At 39.7% G+C, this 24,762-nt stretch overlaps 1 protein-coding gene across 1 annotated transcript in view; it reads right to left on the reverse strand.

Annotated features, from left to right (window-relative positions):
- The window catches only part of GPBP1L1 (GC-rich promoter binding protein 1 like 1), a 30,937-nt gene that overhangs the window by 5,845 nt on the left and 330 nt on the right, over positions 1–24,762 (reverse strand). Inside the window, exons 2-8 of the mRNA XM_062497911.1 lie at positions 9,741–10,625; positions 9,182–9,296; positions 8,770–8,899; positions 8,130–8,413; positions 5,344–5,416; positions 4,019–4,212; positions 31–171 (exon numbers count right to left, since the gene is read on the reverse strand). Of these exons, the coding sequence (XP_062353895.1) occupies positions 31–171; positions 4,019–4,212; positions 5,344–5,416; positions 8,130–8,413; positions 8,770–8,899; positions 9,182–9,241 (882 nt within the window). The 5' untranslated portion in view covers positions 9,242–9,296; positions 9,741–10,625. The remainder of the gene's footprint in view (positions 1–30; positions 172–4,018; positions 4,213–5,343; positions 5,417–8,129; positions 8,414–8,769; positions 8,900–9,181; positions 9,297–9,740; positions 10,626–24,762) is intronic.

The following is a 24,762-nucleotide window of genomic DNA, read 5'->3' on the forward strand; positions in this document are numbered from 1 at the left end:
TCCCACCCTATCCCTAAGCCAAACCCTTACCTCTTTGGGAGAGGTGAGGACTGAGCCACTTGCCAGTACCGCTGGTTTGGTTACAGACACTGGACTGGTAAAGGCAGAGTCACGGGTGGAGGACAGCGAGCCTGGTTTATGTTCACTTCTGTTGGCTTTCCATGGGCTTGGCTGTATTGAAGAGAACACAAAATACAAGGCAGTAAATGGTAAGATGTGAGAAGGGGTTGCTTGCAAGTATTGAAATAAATAAGCAACATAATGCTGGCTGTTGTATGATTTTCTTCTTCCCTCTCCAAGAACAACCTCAACAGGTTTATTTTAACACCCATAATTTTTCCCCTGGCATCTTCTGTTTCCCCAAATCACACACACCTCTGGTTCATGGGCACCACCCTTTAGGAAAACACCATTTATAGCTCACAGAGAAAATCCAGCACTGTCCTTCATTAATTGGAATCACAACTGTGTAATGCAATTCATCTTACAGCTACCCACAGATGGGAAATAAAAAAAAAAAATCCTAATTAAAATGACATTTCTTAGGGGAACACTACATGCCATAAAGAAAGGCTTCCAATCACTCGACAGGAAGTTTCCCTGTGTGAGGAAGATCATAATGCAATAATTTTGTTTAGAGTGAGAACGAAAATTAATTATTTCCTCTCTGGAAATGGCTCTGAAAGTGTCCATCATTGCATCAGTTCAGCAACAAGAACAAGAAAAAGAAGCAAAAGCAGCCAGTTTATTACAGTGCAGGATCACTTGCTGTTTTGGCCTAGATAACTCTCTGCAGTATCCCTTTTAATACACTGGCCATTTGGCTGAAGAGCAAAGACTTCAAGATAAGTTTTTATTACTTGGAATGTTGTTCTTGAAGCTCTCGTATCAGTCAGGGACAAACACTGAAGTGAGAGTCTTTACAAAAACAATCCTAAAAAGAAACTTGCACCAACTAGCACAAGCAAGACACTGTCAGAACATTAAAACATACTGGTTCTTTTCACCCACTGGACTTCTGAAGCCAGCTTCAAGTCACTAGGAAAACAATTAAAGCACAAATGGGATTCAGTTAAATCTGAGATGCAACAGATCTTGCAATCTGCCAGCAATGAGAACAGAGACACTATTTCAGTATGTTGCCACTGTCTACTGGGTTCTTCTATGATTTTTTAAAAAAATACATTGTACAAGTTTTCCTCTTCCACTCTAACTTAAAAATGAGCATCCCACACTATCAAATAGATTCTATGGCATCCATAGCACATATTAAAAAAGTCCCCTTCAATTCTCAGAAATATCCTGATCTTCACAATATTTATTGCCTGTACTAAAATTAGGGTGCAGTATGACTCTGACAAGAAGTTTCTCTCCAGGGTTGCACTGCTCCATTCTCAGCTCTCAGCTGCCCAGGGCTGTTCCCCAAGCTTCCACAAAGAGGCAGCTCAGACAGATGCAAAGACAGACCCCTATTGCTTTCCCTGGGTGGCTGAGTGTGACCTTCAGGGATTGCCTGACTGTGAGCTATTAGTTATCTCAATTAGCCAGAAAGAACACACTTGTTTCGCTGCCACCAACTCTCTTCCTTTCTGAACTACTACTTGGTTCAACTTAACAAAACCATTTTTCATTCAGTTTTCCTGTGACAGCTTTCCAATACTGCTGACTTTGTGGAAAGGAATGTTTTGACTCCTCTACTACTTTATGCAATGCAATTCCCAGATAACTTTCTAGAAGTCTTCAGGCTAATGCATGCTACCACAGCTGCTTTAAGGCTGTGACTTTAAAAAGGCATCAATGTACACAGCTTTTCTGGCTAAGGACATTCTGATACCCCACCTTTTGGCTTTGCTAATGGTCACCGTTCATTAACAAAAGCACTGTTGATGACATCAGCAGGTAAGTCTTCCTCCTGCAATCCCCACCACCGAGGAATATCACACTGTCCCAGTAATCACAGCACCACTGTCAGTGCCTAAACACTCAGAAATTAGCAGCTAAATCACTAAGTACATATTTATAGCCTGCTTAAGGTGACTGATCTCTTAGGCTACATATAAAAAATTAATAGCTTTTCCACTAGCCAAGAACATTTCCTTTGTCATCAATACTACAATATTTCAGGAATAAATCTAGGTGTAATCCTGGCCTACTGCATTCAGTGAAGTAAAAACTTAAAAGGAACTTGGGCAGGTACCACGACATATTGCCATAATCTCTGATTTAAATACAGATAAACAATCTGGAATGCAAATGACCTATGAAACATGTTTAAAACAAGCTAAAAAAAACCCCCAAACCCTACCATTATTTTTGATGGATGCTGAACCTTCAGATCATAGTCAGCTTTATTCCAGCTATGAGCACTGAATAATGTATTCTTTTTATCTGAAGAATCAAAACCTATGTAGTCTAATTTCAGAAAATGGTTAGGAAAAGCTTCAAGAGCAGCTCTCCTTGACTGAATTAAAGACAAACCTCTGTCCATGGGCTTCAGAAGTAGCTACAACAAATGCAACAGTAATTGCACAGCAAGTTGTACTTGCTTCTGGAGCTGCTACATTAACCAAACAATTTTTATGCCTGAATTCTACAGTGTCAAACAACGGGTATATCATGACCAGCAGTAACAACACACATTGCCATAACTTTCTGAAGTCCATTTTTAACTCTCAGTCTCTACATTGGTACAGCATTAACTTTCAGACCTCAGAAACGATCTCCACATATGACTGCCAGTAACACAGAGGAGCTGTATGCATTGTGGCTCACAAAAATTCTGTTTACTTTGAAGCCAGAGACAACCTAACAGTCTGGTCAGAAACTGTACCTCTGGCATTTTGTTTCAAAGAACACACAGAACATCCAAACTACTCAGGTCAGACTATATCTACACAAGTATCAGTCAAGCTGTAAAAGTAAAAATAAAAGCCACAGGAGGCTTCCCACTCATTAGAAGCTGAAATTTGTTTACCCATTCTAAACAAGAGCATATATGGATTGAAAACTGTGTGTGGAATGAAAAACTCCTTATAAATAATCTCTCTAATGAGTCAATTTATCCCATCTTACCAAGAAGTAGATGAGCTGACAAATTAAGTGTATAGACAAGATTATCTGAGAATCATTTTAACCACAATTTTTTCTGTATCAGAAATTTAACCTGAATTAACAAAAATTTACAAAAGGGAAAAAAGCTCTAAACTTGCTGTCTTACAAAAAGAAGCTGCGAGTCTCTTATTTTGCTTTTATCTTTGAAGTGTGTAAGAATTATCTACTGTAATCATAAGGAAGATTTTGTCGGAATGTTGCAGCCAGCATTAGTAATTAATATATTTTAGAACTCAAAGTATTTGGACATCTCTTTAAAGAATAACCTAACTCGTTTTTTAGCTTTTAAAATACTTTCATCATCAATTCTTCAAAATTTCTAAGGCATCTATACATGTCAGTTCTCTGTAAAAATGGGCAAGATTAAGCCTAGAACTAAGGAAAAAAATCAAAAAAACCAACTTTTTTTTTAGCACTACTGTATTTCCTTCAGTGAAAGAACTGTAGCACAAACCCCATGGCTTTTCCAGATTGTTCTTAAGGCTCAACTAAATTACACCTGAATTACAGGATGTTACAATCTAATCTGATCTCAGCCTCAATTGTTCTGGACACATCAAAGTATTGTAACCCAATAAAGATTTTTCAAGGTAGTCATGTGAACAGTTCAAGCACATAGCAGCACACATTCCACCTTCTCCAGCAGTGCTCGTTTTGTCTTATTAAGATAAGGATTTGTCTAATGCACGAGGACACACCCATTCAAATAGACCACAGTGTAGGCAGAGGTTAGTTCTCCCTATGGACAAACCCAAAAGGCATTTTAACAGAGAACAACTTTAGTAGTAAAGAGACCTCTACTGTAAAAGCCACTGCCCAGAAACTACTGGATTCCACCTCCTGCTACTTGTTAGGGAGTTGATTCCTTTGATGTGCAGTTCACTAATTTGGTTGGAACTCCCTGTACCTTGGAAGGAGGAGCTGCAGGTTTAGGAACCAGATTTTTGTAGACACTTGGGACAATGGTGGTGGCTTTGTTGCCATTTGCCAGGTGAGAAACAGGTGATGTAAATGCAGCTGAGAAGGCGGCGGAAGGATCCTCTTTTGAAACCTTTTTGATGACCAGCATCTTGGTAGGTTGCTTGGCACTAGGGGGGTTTTCTGTAAAAACAAAACAAGAGATTCTGAAATACAGATGTTCAGTTTCAGAACAGCTTCAGTACACTGCTTCAGTTCCTCCCTCTGCATCTTAGACACTGCACATCTGATTCTGAGACCATTAGCTGCTCTTTCATTTCAGCTCTGAGAGAAGATACAGGATGTGGATATCTAAATACCATCTTTTCTAATTTAAACACAACAGCTCCCCTGATGCTGAAAGGAAAAACCTACAGTGACATCAACAGCCTTGCACCATTCTACAAAATTCAGAACAGGTATGAGCATTTTCTTGAGCAACATTGATCAGCTTTGTTAGTTCACTAAGACAGCAAATATATTTACATAACTTATACCTCAAAGACACATTGCTTTTACAAACAAGCACAGTTAATGCTTCTTAGGCCAAATAAGCACGTTTCCAGAAGCGTAACAATTAAAAAAAAACCCAATAGAATAAACAGATAGAAGATCCATAAACATTAAGTTTTGAGCAGAACAACAGCTACCTGAAAAACATGCAAAAAGAATATAGGCCAACAGTATTGCAAGAAGTGGTTTTGAGTTTCTTTTGTATTTGTACTATTTAAAGTATCTAATCCAACTAATTCAACTAGACATTAATAAATCTGTGTTTAAGTGCTAGAACTGGTACCTTGTTTCATTTTTTTTTTAAAGCATAGATTCACAGAGTACATCAGGTTCAAAAGCAAGGCTGTTCTGAGTTTAAGAAAACCAACTGAACTCAAACCACAGAACTATGACAGCTTTGCTGTATTTCCACTATGAAGATCCCAAGTCAGGACCTAATGTCTAGTTCACTCCAATCTACTCTGCCCTTCAAGTGATGTCTAGGTTTAATTGTAACTGCAGAACGACAGGAAGAGAACACAAAACAGTGACATTACTGCCACTGGCTGTTTTTTTATGACAAGACAAGCACAGTTTCAAACAGACAAAAAGGCCAAGAGATTAGGGAAGACTGTAGGAGGAAAACAACAAAAGACAGAAAACAGCAAACTGTCTACTTCACTTAAATCTTTAAAATATTTTTGAGTGAAAAACCCAGCACTTAAACACCAGTTACAGCCTTCTGCTCCACCATCAGCATTGTGTACAGTGACCTTCACCTACCCCATACTCCAGAAGGTGTCCCTAAAGGTTTGTTCTGGTTGTTTTGTCTTCCACCTTCTGGATTCAAAGATGGCTGTAAAAAGACAATGTAAATTAATATATTGCTATATCACATATAACAAAAATTCATCAGTATTAGCATTCAGGAACCCAGAGTATGGGTAGATTTCTCTGAACAGCACCTGAAGTGGAAGAGAGTGCTTTGCCACAAGACATCTAAAAATCAAGTTTGCCTTCTCCCTGGTTTCTGCTGTATTTCCAGTGGAACTACCAGAGGGTTCAGGATAACTCCTCTATCTTCTACTGTAATTAAGTAGATTTTACCAACCAGTACATGTATTAAAAAATTAGGTATTTGACCAGCAGCTCAAAAAATAAAACCGAATCCACATCATCAGTATATGAAGAATCTATCCTCATTTCATAGATATTTTAATGCAATAATTATGCATAAGCCAATTAAAAAACACTCTAAAGCAATACTAGATTCATAATGTAAAGGAAAATACTTATTGACAAAGAAAATATACATTTAAATTTGTATCAAACCTCAGTCCACTTTTTAGGTCAAGAGTGCACATAGACTCAATGCTCTCTGCAGACTTACACGGGATTCAGTTTCAGAATTCAACTTGATGGAACAACTACAGACATGTCCAAGCTCAAAGCAGAGTGAAGAAAATCTAAGTATTCAATGACAAGTGTTCCTGATTAGCTATCCCTCTTCCCCTGTCCCAGATAATCTCAGTTCAAAATACAGCCATCTTTTTCCTCTTTTTAATGAATTCCTCATATGTCAGTTACTATGGTGACAGCATAACTCTCTAATAGTGAGCATCTGAAATAGTAGGTATTTCTGTTCTCTAAGAGTAAGGAAAAAATGTGACACCATAGCATAAATTCCTGCCTCAGTCTCCAGAAACTCCTCCGTTTAAGTGCTCCAATTGTTAGCTACAGGTCAGTTTTACAGCATGGGTGCCCACACTTAGAGTAATAGCCTGCTTTGCAGACTTTTCAGGAAAAAAGCTGTCAGCCACACAGGCCTAACAGTTACACACTTAACCACAGCATACAGCAGTTTGAGCACTATGGCAAAGACAGTACAGGAGTTACTAAACACAGCTTGCTGCTAGCCAGCGTGTGGTATTATCATCTTAAAAATGAAGGAAGTAATTAGAGAAGAAACAGCCACGTAGCTGGGAAAGGCACTCATCAAGGCACTGAAGAAGAGAAGGAAGTATGTGGAAGAAAGATTTAGACTAAGATAGACAACAAGAGATTGCACAGTTGCAATCATTGCAATATTTCTAGATTTCGACAGACTTCTGACAGTCAAAAAACAGGCTCATAGCCTGAATTACAGTATTCTTGAGAAATCAGGTAGTAGAAATCCACACACAAGCTTTATCCCCACTCTTCAGCTGTTAATCACCCTGTGATACAGGCTCCTGCTCCAAGCAGCAGCAGCTGAACAAGAGCATGCAGTCACCTCCCAGGCCCTTCACTGAAAAACACCAGCAGCTTAAATCAAACTGCCTCCTGTGGCAATGTAAGTGTAGGCTCTGGATTTTGGCCTAAAGCAGCTGTGGGTATTCACGTACTTCACTCTGACTCGTAAATTCCTGAGCAGAAGCCATCAAAGTGCCACAACAATTTCAGCTGTGAACAGCCTTCCAGAGACAAATGCTGAGTAAGAGAGCAAAAACCTCATGACAATGATACATGCAAGTGTGCACAGTATCACCAGACGCTCTCATTACAGGAGGCAGCAAAGGCTTTACCACTGAAGATGAAGACAGAGGAATTACATTAGAGGAAGGGACAGAGTTACCAGAACCTTACAGAGGATATTGTCCTCATTACACTGGTCAAGAGCCTAGAGACAGCAAGAAATAGATGCAGAAAGAAAAACGCATAGTCCGATTATATAACACTCTTCAGGGGTCAGGAGAAATGGAATTCAATAGAAAAGAGAAAGCAGAAAAGCTGCACATCTCTCAAAGCATTAGCATTAAGAAAGGCACATGGTAAAGATGAAAACTCTAAGTCCAAGTACTGCTTGATAAAGTTTGAAAAACTAAAGCTATTCCAGTAAAAATAGAGCCAGGATGTAAGAGACTATCGTACTGATAATACCATGTGAATCAAAATGCTGAATAAGAAGAAGGCTGGTAAACTGGAGATTCTGATGGAAGAAACGGCTCAAGAAACCCTGATTCACAGATTAACAGAGAGAGAGAGGAAAACAACTCTGATAATACTGTTCAAGGCAGAAGATTCAAGGCAGATGGTTGCAAAGGTCTGAGCATGTCATGAACGAGCTTGGGAAGGTTACCACAACCACCAACACGTATCAGAGTGAAGGAGACAGGAAGACTGAAGCAGGCAGACTAAAGATAAGCTGAACAGATGTATTTCTAGGAGAAAAAAAAAAAAAAAAAAAAAAAAAAGGCTTTGTAAGCAAAGCCACAAAGTCCATACAACTACTCTTCCCCTGTCACCTTATGGGTTTCACTGAAGAACTGGCTTGAATGCTACAATGCCTTCAGCTCCCAATAACCATTTGGCAAAACATATGAGCCAAACCCCATAATCCAACACATCTTCAAGTTCTGAGGGCTCCGGGTACTGATCAGCATCCTATCAGTGCCACAATAATTTTGTTAAATATTTTGTGTCTCAAACATAGAATGGAATGCAACTCACCACCTATCAATGCTAACACAAAGAAGATCTGAAAAGCCACTTTAACACCTTCCACTTCTAATGAGAAGCTGTACACTTACAAAGTCTTCCTCCTCAAACTGCAAATGCTCTTTATCTTCTTTCTTGTCTTCCCTGGATTCAACAGGCAGCTTTTCTTGAAAGGCGGAACTTTTCCGAGAATGGAAGTTGCCATTCCAGTGGCGATGAACTCCAGTTCCTCCTCCTCCACGCTGGTTCACACCATCATGGCCCCGTGAGGGACCATGCCAGCCAGCCTGACTGCCAGAAAGCCCAACATGAGCTCCTTTAGAAACACCAGAATCTACAGAATCATGGCGGAGAAGGGATGGCTGATGCCAGCAGTCTAAACAAAAGGAGATATACAAATAAAAATAATCAACACAGTATGCAGAACACTGGAAATAGCAGGTTGCATTTCTTGTTTTTCAGCCAGTGTTCACTAAATAACTGCTGATCTGAACTTATTAAGTATTGTGTGATTATATCAAAAAGCAAATCAAGCTACACAATGCACATACAACTACTAGGAAAACCTCTTAAGGCCTGAGCACAATGCACAGGGGAAGAGAGTAGTACAACTTCCTCATATGATGTTTTGAAAAGTTACAGTTTGGGAAAATGTTTCTATTCTGCTGAATTCTTAGTTCTGTGGAATATTTCAAAACGTTTGCCCTCAGGCTGCATGCTGATCCTTCTTACCTCCCGCAGTTCGGAGGGGCCCATTATTGAAAAATCCATCAGAAGAGTTGTGTCTCCTGCGGCTCACGCCAAAGCGGCCCTCTCCCCGTGGAAGATGCTCTCCATGTTTCTCAAAGGTGGCTGCAGGGGACTGCATAAAGTAAAAAGTCATGTAATGAAGCACTCATCTGGACTCTTCAGGAGTCTGTCAGGCCAGCAGTGACATTCGCCTAATTGAAAACCCCCACATTCCTGTATGAGTTTTCAATACGGCATCCGTAACTGCATTGATTAGCCAGCAATGTCAACAAGCCTGGATCTGATCAGAATGGCACACAAATCCACCTGTCTCCCACAGAATCACAGAGAACTCAACACACTGATCTTACCCGTGCTCAGAGCTGTGAAAGGAGCTGATCTATATTACTGTTACCTTGGTGGACTGTGGTGTTGAGAAGTTAAGCCAGGCAGGAACAAAGTCATGCTGCGCCATTTAGGTCCAGTGTCTCCCTTCAATAAAATGAGGCATCAAACCTCATGGCCAGGCTCTGTAAGTGAAAAGAACATTCCCTGTCACCTTATTCAAACTGAAACAATAACACTATTTATCTCAAAGTTTGGCCTATACAAATAGGAGGGGGAAAGTGCTGAAGTTTTTTGTATTATACTTGAGCATGTTTCTTCTCCTGCTTTGTTACTCTGACTGAAACAGGTAAGAACTTCAACATTCCCAGTTACTTCCTGTTTACAATTAACACACCCACGAGGTTGACAACCACATGCCATCTCCTGCACTCCTATGCTCTTTCCAATGTATCACAGCAATTTCTACTGCTCAAAATGATGAACATTTCACTATTGCTCCATATAAGTGAATTCCACCCTTTTTTGTGGTTCTCCAATTTAACATTTTTGCTTTGTTTTTCAACTAATTTATCTAGAAACAAGTCAACACACTATAATCAAAGTAGTAAATACATATGATCACTTACCCTGAGTTTGGCCTCTGCAGTCCAATGTCCTCAGTTTGTGTGCTTCAGTGACCTCTGGGTTCCTTCCTTCTCCAGAATTCTGGAAGGCCAGCCTTGAGGCAACAGTGCGTCTCAAAGCAGAGCACGAGAGGCCGCACTTCGTGCCAACTGTGCCCTTCACCCCCTCAGCTGCTCATTTTACCCTCTCTCTGCACTCTCACTACAAAAAAAAAGATACCTAAGAAGGTAATTTATATTTAAAAAGGCCACGCCCACGTTCACCTCATTAAATTTCCTCTGGTCGTGGTAGCACAGAAATCAGCCTTTACATTACAAAAAGATTTGTCAAGTGTGCATGACAACATTCAGAGCAACATCATGGTTAATACTGAACAGATACACTCAAGGCTGCTGGACAGTTCATGATCTGCAGCAGATCAACCTAAACACTCTAGAAAAATGATGTTACATAAAAATGTTTGCCCTAAATGCTGAGATCTAAACGAGAAGCATCTGCCCAAGTGCTCTTAAAATATAATTTTCATTTTTATCACATACATCTGCTAAAAAAAGGTAAAATATTTTAAAAAATGAATGTTAGGATATACTGTAGTCTCCACGTAACTTGGCTAATGCTCCACAGAGCTAAGCACTACTTGATATAAAGCTCAGAAGCAGGCACAAATGTTCTCCCTGTTTTTCACCATTTACATGCTGAAACATAGGTCACAAAAACAAAAAAAAAACAAGTCCAAAAATAATCTCTTCTACTCTATTTTTTGTAGACTGGGTGCTGCTTTTAAAGGGACACAAATAATCCACAAGAGCTTCTTGTTCTACAGTAAAGACTTCACTTCTGGGTCATAGTCCTCTTCCATCAAAGAGGTGAGACAGGAACTGTCGTCACTGTAAAAAACCAAACACAACTCCATCAATACAAGTGGCATAAACATGACAAAGTATGACTAAAGAGAAGAACAGAAAGAAAAACTGAGCAACTACAGTGCAAGTGCCAAAAGCTAGTTGATCTCTGATCAACACAAAACCCAAAATAATCGAATTTAAAAGGAGTCCCTGAAAAGGGCGTTTTTACTTGTAAATGATCACTTCCCAGATTTAGTCCACAAAAGGGCAACAAAAACAATCAGAATAAAGGGAAGACTGGACAAACTGCATGCAGCTGATGAAAGTGATTCCACACTTCACAGCAATTTTAAAACCTGCTGCTAAAATAATGAGACTCTGGGCTGCAGGTAGGCCTGGCCATTCCAAATGCCTCATCTCTACATGCCCACACCACTCCTCACCTGTTCCAGTACAGCCAGACTCCTCTCAAGAGGAGGATGACAGAAATACAGATGGTATTCCATTTACTTCTCCATAGAAAATATCACATCACCACCAAAACCTGAGGTATTCTGCTATGACCTCTTTTTTCTTGAACCATCCTACCTAACCAGAAGCAAATAGATAGTTTAGTGATCCTGAAACAGAAGTTTGATTACTGTTTTGATGCCATCAGCTGTTTCACAGGATGCCTTTTTAAGTGTGCTTTATTATGCTTTTATATTTGACTTATCAGAGATTGTTTTCTTTGCTTGGATATGGTTCCATTCTTTGATCAGTTTTGGTTTTCATTGTCTAGGTTATGTCATTCTTTTCTAGATGTTACTGTGGTATAGAGGAGTTTGGAAAGATGGAAACACTTTAACACCTAAGCTCTGAGCCACCATCACATTTCTGCAGACAAAGTAAGAACAAGCAGCCTTACAATGCATATAAACTATCAGCCAAGATGAGCAAAAACCAGAGTGGTCATGGCCACACACAGTTCTGACCTAGGAGCTTTCTGAGCACCCTACCCTGAGCTACAATCTGAGCATCACACATTGCAAACAACTCAATTTCTAATCTATAAAAACATGTTTTTATATTAAAGGGTAATTTTCCAGCGTGCATAATGGACATAATGGAACACCTGCTGCAGACAGAACAGACTTCCCATCCTACTGAGCTCTGTACAGGTACAAAACTCCTTCAGATGGGACCTTCTAAGTGTACTACCAAATGTTTGAGCAGTAAGTAGAAGATAAGATGGAGACAAAGTCAAGGCAGTTGACTATATTTAAACAAGATTCATTACCTTCTGAATAAAGATGCTTTTCAGAATGAACTGTATAGCAATTAAGTTATGTCAAGCTATTGATAGAAGTTAAAAAATTTAAGAAGTTGACTGATTGACCTTGAGAATGGTTCACAGTAATGTGAAAAATGGACCTAAAGAAAGCCCCCAGAGAACTGTTCTCTGGATTTAAGGTAATTAAATACATGAACACCACAGAACTACAGTTTTGAAGTAAGAACGAGGCCTGAATACAAAATAAAAATAAAAACACCACAGAAGTACAACACCCAGGTTCTATTTACCAAATAGGTTCCCAGTACCTTTGGAAAAAGCAAGGTAAAAGCACATCAACAGTTTGTGTTGCTGCAAGTCTTCCCTTTATATTTTAGCACTATCAAAGCAAAGGTGAAGCATGCTGTAAAACTCCCACCACCAATTTATAGACAATCTTGTAGAGATTTTGATCTCCTAAGCTGCTATTCTGGTATCACTGTTAGTATCGGCATCACTGTTAACAGGGGCAGCTCCTTAAACAGTGCCTAACATGCATGTAGACAATCTTGGACAACACCTAGACCTGACTCCAAAATTCAGAAGGGACATACACAACTCTTCAGTCATTGCCTTCCTGGGCACCTCTCAGCACAAAAAGGAGAACAGATGCCACATTTAAATGCAATACTTTTTGCTAAAGCAAAAACCTTAGATGAAGTTAGATGAAGTGCTGTATGTTATACTTGCACTGAAACCCTTTGGTCTCCAGAATTAGCCCATATGCCCCCTTCTCACACACACTGTCCAACAGCACATCTGCAACCTACCATAACCTACCACTCTACTGACAACATCACAAAACCCTAACAGGCAAGACCCAAAGTCTCTCCATTACCCTCTCTGATGGCAATCTACATTAAATTATTGAGAAAAAAGGTGCAAGACCAAGAACAAATAGCACCAGGACTCCCAGGGTACTTTCTCAGACTTTTAAATCAGAGTCTGTATTACAATTTAATACCAGTCAGAGTTCTATGCAAATCTGTTCCATTGCTTTGTTTTCAGACATTTATACATTCTTGCCTCCCAAATGAGAGTGGGCACAGTTTACATGTGCTTTATGTAGAAGTCAATTTGTAGCTATTAAAAAATACCAGCCCCAATTCAACTGGATATTTTCTTGTGCTACCAAAGTGCCCAACCACATTCTATTCAGTTTTGCATGATACTCATGGACTCATCAAGTCATGCCTCTTCCAAACTAAAGTACCCATGGAAGCCTTCTGAACACATCTAATCATCCTTATTAGCCTTTACCCTATACTTCAGGTAAATTGTCACCAAAATGGCATCAAATGTTCAAGATTTGGGAGCATGGCCCATTTATACAGTGCCAAAACTCTGCATTCCTAATATCTAACAACTATTTTTTCCCCTATTACTACACAGAACTGAAATGACCTTTGACAACTACTCAGCTCTTCTAATATTGCATTTACAGTTCAATTGAACTGATCTCTGCTTCACTATGGAAAACACGAGGACAAAGATCATCACTAGCCACTCCCAATTCCAGAAAAAAAGCAAACAGAAGTGTTTGTCAGTGCAAATCTAATTAATTACTGCTTTCCTTTTAAATGAATTAAAATGCACATTATTTCAGGTAATACAAATCAGAAAAAGAGAAAATAATAGTAATACCACTAAATTAAATGTTTTCTACAGGCACACCTCCTTTCAGAACAATGAAATCTGCTTTAATGAGCTTTGGTGTAGAAAAAAATAAGCTTGTCTGTCAACTATCCCAAAATATTATTTCACCCATCAGAATGAATAAGTCTTTGGCAAGTAATCTAAATATGATAAAGAATTAAACTCTGTATTAATACCTGGCTTCCGCTTATTTTTAAAGGTTAATTAGAACTGTTAACAAATTATATTATGACTTTTTACTTGTAACATTAAAAATATCTTAACTGTTACTTCATAGCAACCTATTTCCTCAAGTTTTTGTTGCTGCAAAGGTATTTCTCCCTTGTTAAGTGCTTAAGTTTCACAACTAAATATCCTTCACTGTATCATTTTACATGCAAGTTGAAGTGGTATTTATCACTGAGTCAGAATTGTCAGGCATTCTTTTACATACCAGATTTTGTAGTGTATTTGTCTAAACAAATACTAAAAACTGGCATGAAAACACAAGAAACATACAAGCACATTCAATTTAAAGATCACAGACCACAGTAAGAAACATCAGCAGTCAGAGACAAACCTCCATTCTCCAATACCCCTTCCATGAAGTTCTTGCTGCACCACAGTTGAATGCAGTTGCCTGGCTGTTTGCAGACTTCTGCTTACTTTCATTTTTACTCCTAACATCGCCTTGATCCGACTTAAATCTCTAAACCAGGATTTCTAAAGCTTTGACTCTCAAGCTGAGCTTTTCAGATATACCTAGCAGTGGGAACCACAAAGGTGTTCAATATGTAAAGACCTACACTGACCAGAACACGAGCCTAGAGAGATGAGCTAAATATAATCAGAGCCACTGAGCTATGAAATTTTTCACTGGAAATGGATCAAGATTATTTCACAAGTCCTAAGAAACACAACAGATAAGCCTTAGCAGTTGTGCATTTTTCCTATTATTTCTTCTTCCATCTCCTGCCTTGGCCTACAAGGCTGTAAAAAGCAACAGGAAGCATTTACTGCTGGAAGTCTCCCCTGAATTCCAGACTGCCTGCTGTGCCATGACATGCTGTTCCAGCACCTCTGGGAATACCTGGAACTAGGGCTCCCAACCTTTGTTCACATTACCTACTGCAGTGCACATTTCTGAAATGGACACATTTTACTGGGTGCTTTTTCTGCTTCACTGTACCCTGCAAACGTCCCCAGGTCCCTTCAGCACCGCTGTCTACCAAGAATTCTATTAACAGCCTCTAACTCAGTTTCTCCTTTCCTGCAACAGCAAATCACAAAGATGTGGAGCCTCTAGTATAAAACCAGCATAAAAGTAAACTGTTACCCTTCATTACACATTTATCAATCCAGTTAATAGCAGCTGTAAAAGGTCATAAGGACAACACCTGTCTATCCCTGCCACAATTTCAGTACACTGCATTTCTAGCTATTACTATAAATAAAACATGTTTACTTTAAAGATGTAAAGATTTGTTTTTCTAACCAGCCAAGCCAATGAGGATTTCAGTAATATTCCTAAAGATCAGATGTCAGCTGGGCTGCAAAAGCATTCAGAAGCATTAGTGAACAATTTAATGGATGCAGAAAGCAGAACAGAATTTACTTTCCTCATCAGTTTTCTTTCTGTGAAGCTCTTTTAAAGTTATTTAATCAAACAGATATGCCCAAACATTCAAAACAGACCACTTTCCACTTAGCTACTTTTTGAAGTAGTGTCACTGAATAGTTGTATGTTACTTTATGATAAGGAATTAATACAATATACATTCACTAAAATATCTCTTTCTATTAACCTCCAATTGACCCAATACATTTACAGAAATAGGGAGCCACAGCCTGGGGTCCAACTCAGGAAGAGTCAAAAGCATGCTACTGATTTCCTTAAGGATCTCAAAAAGCCTCACATGAAATTTCACTATTCTGCTTTCCAGAAAACAAACAAACAAAAAAACGCAAACAGAGCATGGCTTGGTCTTACTATCATTAACATTTTATTAAGATAATAATATTGGGGCACACAGACTTAAAGAGCATCTAGTTACAGTCTCCTGCCACAGGAAGAGACTCCTTCCACTTGACCAGGTTGCTCACTTCCAGTGATGGGGCATCCACAACTTCTCTGGGCAACCTGTGCCAGTGAATCTCATTTATGACATAATTACAAATTCTGCTTCAATCTTCCATGCAATATGAGGCCTCACTGTAAAAGACACAAATGCAGCATAACTCTCTCAACAGTTGTCATAACAACTGGTGAGCCACATCTTCACAAGTTGAGATCACTCACTTCCAGTTCACCTACATAAAGCATCTATAAAACAAACTTACTTTCCCTTTGTTTTCACTTCCATTAATACAGTTGTCTAGACACACCTTCACCCTGTCTGCACAACTGAAAACCAGCTCCCTTTGGAGAGGACAAACGCAGATGTTCTGGAATAGCACGTACAACTGGTGGAGCTCACACACCTGAGGTACCAGGAACCAGAAGAACTATATCCCAGATATGCCATTACTACTTATTTTTTCCCATTATATCCCACAACCAGCCCTCCAAAATGGCTGCACAAATGTAAAGGACAGCCCTACTAAGTAAAAATATTGCAAGAAACATTGTTTAAATGGTATCTGACTGCTGAAAAAAAAAATCTAGTAACTAAAAATACAGAGCATCACTCATAACAGGTTTTCTAGAATTACAAAAATATGAGCCCATTTTAGAACACTAAATGATGGATTAAAATGTTAATCATGTACTGAACTAAAATCTTCCCAGATACAGATATTAAACGTTTTAGTGAAAAACAGCTATTACCAAGAAATTAACACCTTGCTTTTCAAGTTTAAAGCAAATGAATCTATTTTGCAGAGTCATCAAAACTGTTTTGTATTCTAGATGGAACACTGCTGTACAAATCTGTATTCCAAGATGAAAACGTGCCAGAAGCCTGGCCAAAAGTTCTTCCAGAGTAACAGGCTACGGGTGGGGGGACTCCACCCATACCAATGGTTACATACCTGACCATTTATGCAAACCAGATGACAAACTGAAAATAAGTTAAGAAAGGTCCATACAGACACATCTGTGTCCTAATGCTTTTTCTACTGACAGTCCTTCCACTGGTATCTCAGACAGCTATGCTTCACAAACAACCTGTCCCTTCACATGCTTACTTTCCACTTCTCCAAGGTCATGCTGACCCAGTCTTACCTCCTTCAAAACTTCTGGACAAACACATAACCCCACAAAACCAATACTGAGCAAAGCCACATACTTAGCAGTCTGGTCTCATGAATAGATACTGAGATCTACAGTGAAGAGGGTAAGGAGATGATTTTTTTTTTCCTTTGTGACAGCAATTAAAGATACAGGGGCATACAAGAGTAACAACCATGTAACAGAGAAAAGTGACTTCTAGGACTGTAGGAAAGATTCTTCATGGAACAAGAAAACACCACTGACAAAAATACCACCTCTAGAAATGCTATTGATTGAATGATTCCCGCCCTTCAAGCTTCTGTTGATTCAAGTTTCTGCAAGCAAGGTTACCACACAAAATCCAGCAAACTAGTCTTTGGAAGCAAGCTGTACTTAACTCAAAAGCCCAAAGCACATTTTGGAAAAGGCAGCATCTGGGGAACCTGTACAGAAGCCTGTGTAAGACGATAAGTCTCTGGACCTCAGCCAGCAAGTGTGATACATCAAAAATGAACCCTTCCACAGGGTTTTCATGAGTTTACTCCTCAAAGCAGCAAGAATACCAAGATAAAGCCATTTAAAACATGCAAAATCTAAAAGGCTCAACTTCTCATAAGCACAAAATAGGAGAGCACAGACTTTCCAGATATTATGCCTACCACAAATTATTCCTGGGTGTTTCATAATGTGCAGCCATTGGCAATTCTGTCATCCCTTATGCCTCTCTCCTGTGCCTGTTAAGATTCCACTTCCCTCCAATGCCCCTTTAACTGTCTTTAGTACTGTTTATGTTAGAGAACTATGGTATTTACCTGAAATATTAAAACCTGTTTACTGCTCTACACTGCTGAAGGGAGTAGGGTTTCAGGGATTGTACACCTCTCTTAAACAAGTGCATCTATTGACACTACTGATACAAACCAAAGAAATACATTTTAAATAGTATTAGGTTTTAAATGTGAACAACGCTCTGAACTTTCAAACAGCTCTGGCATTATATTAAATAAGGTATTTTAAATCTAGAGAAAGTATTCTACTATTATAATCAAATCCAAAGGTCTTTTTAGCTCTTTTAAGGAACAAAATCAAACATCTGTTTTGTACTGCACTTTGATCTACAGACCTTTTGCAAGTAAGTTAAGGCTCTGTTCTGCCCAGCTTACTCAGCACAGCACCTTGTCATGGATGCCTTCAAGGTACCACTCTCATCCCCAAACTCTCATGACAGAATGAGTGAAAGGGCAGTGAAGAGCCCATCTGTGCAGTCTGCCCAAAGCCTTAAGGAACAAAGTCACTTCTACTGCACAGTAGCACACACACCACGATAATGTTCTCCATCATCAGGAAAGAATTGCAAATATGTAATTACTGGCTTATCCTCACTGTATGCTACACACCTCCTGCCTACCTGTCTTCCAGAAATGAGGATGGAGCCTAAGCAAAAGTTAAGTAAGTAATTCTCCAGTACCTTAAAAAAAAAAAAGGATAGGTATTTCCCACAAAGGGTATTTTATAAACCAGTATTTTGCCAGGGTTATTATTGCTACTATAGCATATTTACATTTAAATATATTCTGTCTGGAGTGGAGAAAAACACATTTCCTTTGGAAAACAGCCTCAAATGCAACCAGATTATTTATAAAATATTTGTGTCAAGGCAAGAGAGACTACAAATCAAGTAGAGAGAAGTACAGATCTGCATTCCAGATGAAGGATAAGCAAGTAGAAGGCATGTCATTTGCAAAGAGGAAGGAGAATTGAAAGTCAACAAAACAGAGGACATTCAGAAACAAGAGACTATTCTCCTAACCAGTACTGGAGTAATTCTTCCCCTTAATACCATTGCCTGGGTTCTACAAGACCAGCACTACAAACTGGGAAGGGAGGTACATTCCAATTATAGGTACTTCCCCTAAAGACAACCTGCCAAGACTGAGGGACAGCTCATACCTCTGCCTCGCCCTGCATCTGGATTGTTTCCAAATCCCTTTACATCAAGACCAGGACAATATGATCAAACTCTACATTTATTTGTCCGTAACTAGGACATGACAAAGACATGTTCACTCAGCACTTTTCAGCATATGTACACCACCTGCATTATAGTTTGTAAAGTGTACATTGTCTGCAATGGTTTTCATGTCACTGGTTTAACATTTTCAGCACTTTCTCTGATTGAGAAAGTATCAAGAAACATCAATGCAGAAAAGTCACTGAACACAATCCAGTTTAAAACAACTCTTATACACATAAAATAAACTGCAAAAATAATATATATTCCAATAGTTTGGTCTTGGTTTACATAAAACCAAAACAAAACAAAGAAAAAGCCAAAAAATCAACCAAACAAAACTGATCTTTAGTCCTGTGATCTAATGATTTGCTGTAGTTGGGACTTATATCCTCTTTACATGTTCACAGTGTTTTCCTGGAGTTCTCTCTATGATTTAGTCTGTTAAACTGAGTTAAAATAAAGCAAGGAGTTATGGACAAAATGTTGCCCAGCTGTTTTGGGCTTTGTCTTTAGATCTGGAAGAGAATTATTGTGCTGTTCCTCTCCAGGTAACCTCTGCAAGGCCAAGACTAAAACACTGTCATTCTTCTATCCTAGTGTCCTACAATAAATTACACAATACAAGCAGAACATTTGTATGGGGGGAAAAAATCTTCATACATTGCATAGTTAAGCACCTTTTCCAGAGATTTAAAAACATTTAACTCTACCGTCTTCCAAGAGATGTCTTTAAAAGTCAACTAAGCAATGCTCCCCCCCTTCACCTATTCGTGCAGTGATCTTCAACCTGCAGAGGTCCAAAAATTAATCCTAAAATGTCTCATGAAGTATCAGAAAAATGAGCTTGTTATCAGCAGACTGGAATTCATTATGCAGCTATACATACCTCCACTGGAATATTTTTGGGACGCTGTATTTGAAACCAGATTAGCACACCAGCATTATCCAGTGTATCCCTACAATCTGTTTTGGTTATTTGTATGGCTTGAAAGCCTGTCTCTGCATCTAACACCTCACCTGAACATATTCTGCTGCAATTTCAACTCATAACCGCTTGTTTTATCGATGATGGATAGGTAAACCTGACTAAACTATCCTTGCAGATACTTTTTAAGAAATATTTTCTTCAGACCAAAACTTCAGTAGTCCCTGACTGAAAGGCAATTTTAGCAGTTTCCCCCCCTGCTGCCCTGGGGAAGTCCCACAGACCACCCTGTATCCCAGCACTGTTTGGCAGCAGAAAAAGGATCCACTACCATATTCTGGGATCAAATGTAGCCATGCTTTGAAAAAAAAAACAAAACCAAAACCAAACAACCCACCGTCAACCAGTCAAATTTTACTGACAAAGATCAAGCTTTCAAGTTCAAAGCACCAATAATGAAAAAACTGACGTGACCCACCTACCAAATGTGACAGCTCACAGGCAGTGACAGGATGTCAGAGCTGCCTCCCAGTTATACCTGCAGGTAACTTTTAAAAGCTGCTTTATGTATCACCTATTTATGTCTGATGAAACATGATGTAAAAACATAAATACACTGTAGAGCTAAGCAATCATTTTTTTCCCAGTCCTTACTTATGGTTTCTCTCTTTCACAGACTTTATTTTCTTTGCAGATCTTGTTACACAGCCATAACTTTCCCAAGTATCACATTATCCCAAACTGAGTAAGATAGTTCCTGCTGAAGACCTACCATTCCTCAGCAGAATGGAGAAACTGCTTCGTTGACTTATTTAAAACGCTTCTATATGTTCAAGTATGACAAGTGAATTTTCATGACAGTGATGCTGCTGACTCATGATAATTTAGGAACCATTACAACCCCCAGGATACTCCCCCACAGAACTGCTTCCCTGCCAGCTGCTACTTGTCTGTGTAGGCAGTACACCAAAACACAGTAATTTGAACCCATCTACACCAAAATGGCTGAATCCAAAGCTATTGTTTTCAGAACATTTATTGAATTTGTCAGGATCACATTATCTGTGTGTTCAGTGAGAACATAACTGCAATACAGCAAAGTGAAACCACCAAAAAGTACGTGATGCAGGACAAACTCCCTGATGTGAACACCCTTCCCTCGGACATACCCAGGTCCTGTCTTTTTTCTAGATGTTAGGAAGGAAAATGCTCCTCCACTCTCCAGCATTCTGGAACTTTTCCCACCCCCACAGGCTCTCAGCTCCCTAAATACTAGAGGATACATTCCAGAAGGCCCAGTCAACTTGAAGACACTGAAGTTATCATTAACCCATTTATCTACTTTTAACTGGAGTTCAAAGTAGAGAAAAGACAGTTTTCCCAAACTAACAGTCAAACTAACACATTTAATATTTTCAGGATGAGAGATCCTTGCTGAGTTTCTTTAAGATTAACATCAAAGGTCTTTTCAGATCATCTCACCTGAGTCCTGATTAATCCCTTGATGATGAATGACACATTGTAACACAATGGCAAAACACACCTCTCTGCTGAAAGGCTGGAGACCTGTTGTAATCTTAACCACACACCTTCACCAGCAACTTTGTGAATACCAATAATTTCTATGCCCAGAATAATACCATATACCTCCCTGGCAGAGTCAGTCCTTTATTTACAAATCAGTTGTTCATCACAAACAGAAGAACAAAAAATTCCAAGAGAGTGTCACTCATTGCTACATACTCCGTATGTTGCAACTACACTACGGGGAGGGGGTGACACAGATAACCAGAACCTAGAAGAGACACCAAATATAAAACTTGAATTAAAAATTGTAATTTCTTCTTGTATTGAAAAAGGTGGATTCTTAAAACCAGGGACATTTAGACAACATTATACACATACTTTCTTATCAAGAGCCACTAACATCACACCACAGAGCTGTGATCCTCCTCCCAGTGTGGAGGATTCAACTATGCAAAACACTGAACTGGAAATGATCACAAGATTCAAGGAGAAAAAAAATCAACACTGGCATTTTTGCTAGAATGTCTGTAAGTCCTAGAACTTCTTTTGCTCCTGGTGAACTCCCTAATGTACCACAGTCCCTGAGGCACAAGGTCACATGCTGCAAAATATTTCTTTCTGAGCATCATTTATTGCAGAAAACCTCAGTTATGTTTGGCTGCACTGGTTCAAAGCATTTTTGTTAAGCCAGACCTTGGAAGTGCAACTATTTCAGATTAGTCATATTATAGAACTGCATACACCAACACTTTGCAAAACTGTTTGCTGTTTAATTATAGAAAGGTCTAGGTAGCATAAAGTGTGAAAATTCTCCTCCTAACTTTAGAAGACCAGCTAGAAAATGAGCTGCACACTCTAATCAAGAATTTCCAGTTTGGAGTGATACAACCTGATCACTAATATGTATGATCAATTAAGCCAAAATGCTTCCCTCCCTGCTTACTGTCACACTCACAGCCCTGTCTAACTTAGAACTTTTAGGACTGCACAGTGTTTTCACACACATGTATAGGGCAGTGGACATTTAGCCACTATCAATCTCTACCGAAATCCACTCCCAAAAACATAAATTTATGTTCTGACCATACAGTAACTCATTAAAGTTTGGCATATTTTCATAGGAACATATAAAGTTACAGCACGCAAGTTAACATCCTGGCTTTCATGAAGGACCACGTTTCTGCCAACTTCACTGCTTTTCATCAAATCTGACGAGCAAAGAGAACATGGACTTCAATTCCTCTTGCTGAAATAAAAGCCACACATGATTTAGTTGGCATCCTGGTCACTACGTCAGTGACAGTAAAACATCTACTTACATTGCTGAGTTTGCAGAACCAAAACTAAACCACTCCTGCTTCTACAAATAAATTAACATAAAACTTTAAAATTCCAGAAAAACTTCCTGGTACATACACTATCTTATCAACTGCAAAATCCAGTAAGTATGACCTGTCCCTGGATAAGTTCGAGCAACAATCACCCTCTGGTTTCTATGGAGCTGGAAGGAAAAGTTGTGTCCATGCAAGCACAGCCAGCACTCTGCAGGAGAGAGGTGCTTTCAAGCTTCAGTTCTACTCAACAGGGTCAGCCCTTTTCCAAATCTGTTCCTACAGACAAACAAACAAAGCACACCCAGGAGTACACTTCACAGCTAAATCAATTCAGCAGTTACACAACTAACTTCAAACAACTTGTAACACTGAAGAAAAAAAAAAAGGTAACTTTAACTCTTGAGCCAATAGTTTTTCTTCACTCTGTAAAGGCAAGAACTACATTATCTGACACCCCATACTCCTGAAGAAATTCACAGATCTAACCACAGCATTTTCTGTATTAAAATAAGGATCCCACAACTCCTGAAATACTGTTTCCATTTAATGAAAATACTAGTGAATATTATTTTTCCTGTAGTGACTTAATTTCCTAATTTAAAACAGGAACGTCAAGATTCAGTAACACCATGCAGCAGTCACATATGTGAGACAAGGTGACCATACCCTGTAAATATTCTCAAAGTAAAGATTTTTCCCAAACATTCGGAAAGTATGCACTTCCACTTGATTTGTTGTATTTCACATCTGCCTTCTGCTCCTCATATTTCTGAGACACTGCAGAAAAAACAGGATTTGCGTTTTTTTAAATGCCATCTGTTCCCTGCATATTTTCACTTTAGGTCCTCGTATGATATCTGCAATGGAAACTTGTGTGTCATATAGGATTAAGGCTATAAACCAGATGAATATAAAATGCAGAGGCCTGCTGCACTTCCCTAGAAATAGCTGTAAAAAAACCCCAACACCATAAGGAAGTATCACCTGAAGCCTTTCTATTCTAAATACAAAACTTTTACTAAGTTCTGCTTAAAGGGACTTACCTCCAGAAATTATGTCAAAGAGTGCAAGAGGAAAATCTGCTCCTTTTAAATCTGGGAATTTTATTTGTTCCTACCATTGCTCTACACCTGTTTCCTTCCTGAGTCAGAAAGTGGAAGTTTGAAATACCGGTCTCCAAATGGATAAGCACAGGGAACCTTTTACTGAAATACCAGCCATATTCATTCATGAAGTAACATTTGCATAAGCTTTTTTCATAACCACCTAACATTTTTATAGAAGCAATGTCAACTCTACAGTAAACTCAGCTTTGATGGCGCTCCAATTATCTCAGCTGTTATCTCCATTCCCCCTCTTTGCTATTTCCACACTTTGCTCAGGCACTTGCAACGCTTCAGAGTATTATCAACATTACTAACGCTTGTGTCACTCACAGCTCGGGGGCGGGGAAAGGCAGGCTGACCTACCTGGTCATGTTAATATAAAAAGATCTTTAAGCAACACTCTTAAACCACTCCACCATTACTTGTAAGAATTTAAATAGCTACTGTTCCTCTAAAGCTGTTTAAAAACTCGTAACTTGTGCAGACACCCACTGACTGCTCTAAAATCGTTCCAAAACAGCTCGTTACTAAACTGAACTGAATTTAAAGTCTTAAACGTCTCTATTTGACACGGTAGGCGCGTTCTGATCAAGTCCAGCCCCAGCCCTTTAAGTTAAACCACACAACCCCCCTTAGGCCAAGGGGGCATAAAGCACACCGGACACACGGAAAAAACTGTCACGCCGGAAAGAGCCGCCTCACGCTCGGGCCAAGCGCTGTTTCCCTACGAGCAGACACCGAGCAGCACCTGACAAGTTTCCCAGCCTCGCTGGCAGCGGGCAGAGCGAGCCGAGCCCCGGCTGCCCGCAGCACACGTGTCACTGCCGGGCGCCGACCGCCCCTTCCCGCCGGGGGCAGCCGGGAAGCGCGGCCCGGGAGGAGCTGAAGGGAAACGGCCGGGCCGCCCGGTTTCGTTTCCAGCGACAGCGGGGTCGCCCCTTCCCGGCCCCCGGGACTCACCCGCCGCCCCTGCCCGCCCCTCCCGTCCCGCTCACGGACGGCCCCATGACAGGAGCTCAGCTCCAGCAGTGTCAGCGCTACCAACTTCCCGGCTGAACAGGAAACAATAAACCGCTGAGCCCCGGCCCCCCGCCGCCCACCCCGGCCCGGCCCTG

This window comes from Cinclus cinclus, chromosome 8 (genome assembly GCF_963662255.1).
Source record: "Cinclus cinclus chromosome 8, bCinCin1.1, whole genome shotgun sequence".
In the NCBI taxonomy this organism is placed as follows: domain Eukaryota; kingdom Metazoa; phylum Chordata; class Aves; order Passeriformes; family Cinclidae; genus Cinclus; species Cinclus cinclus.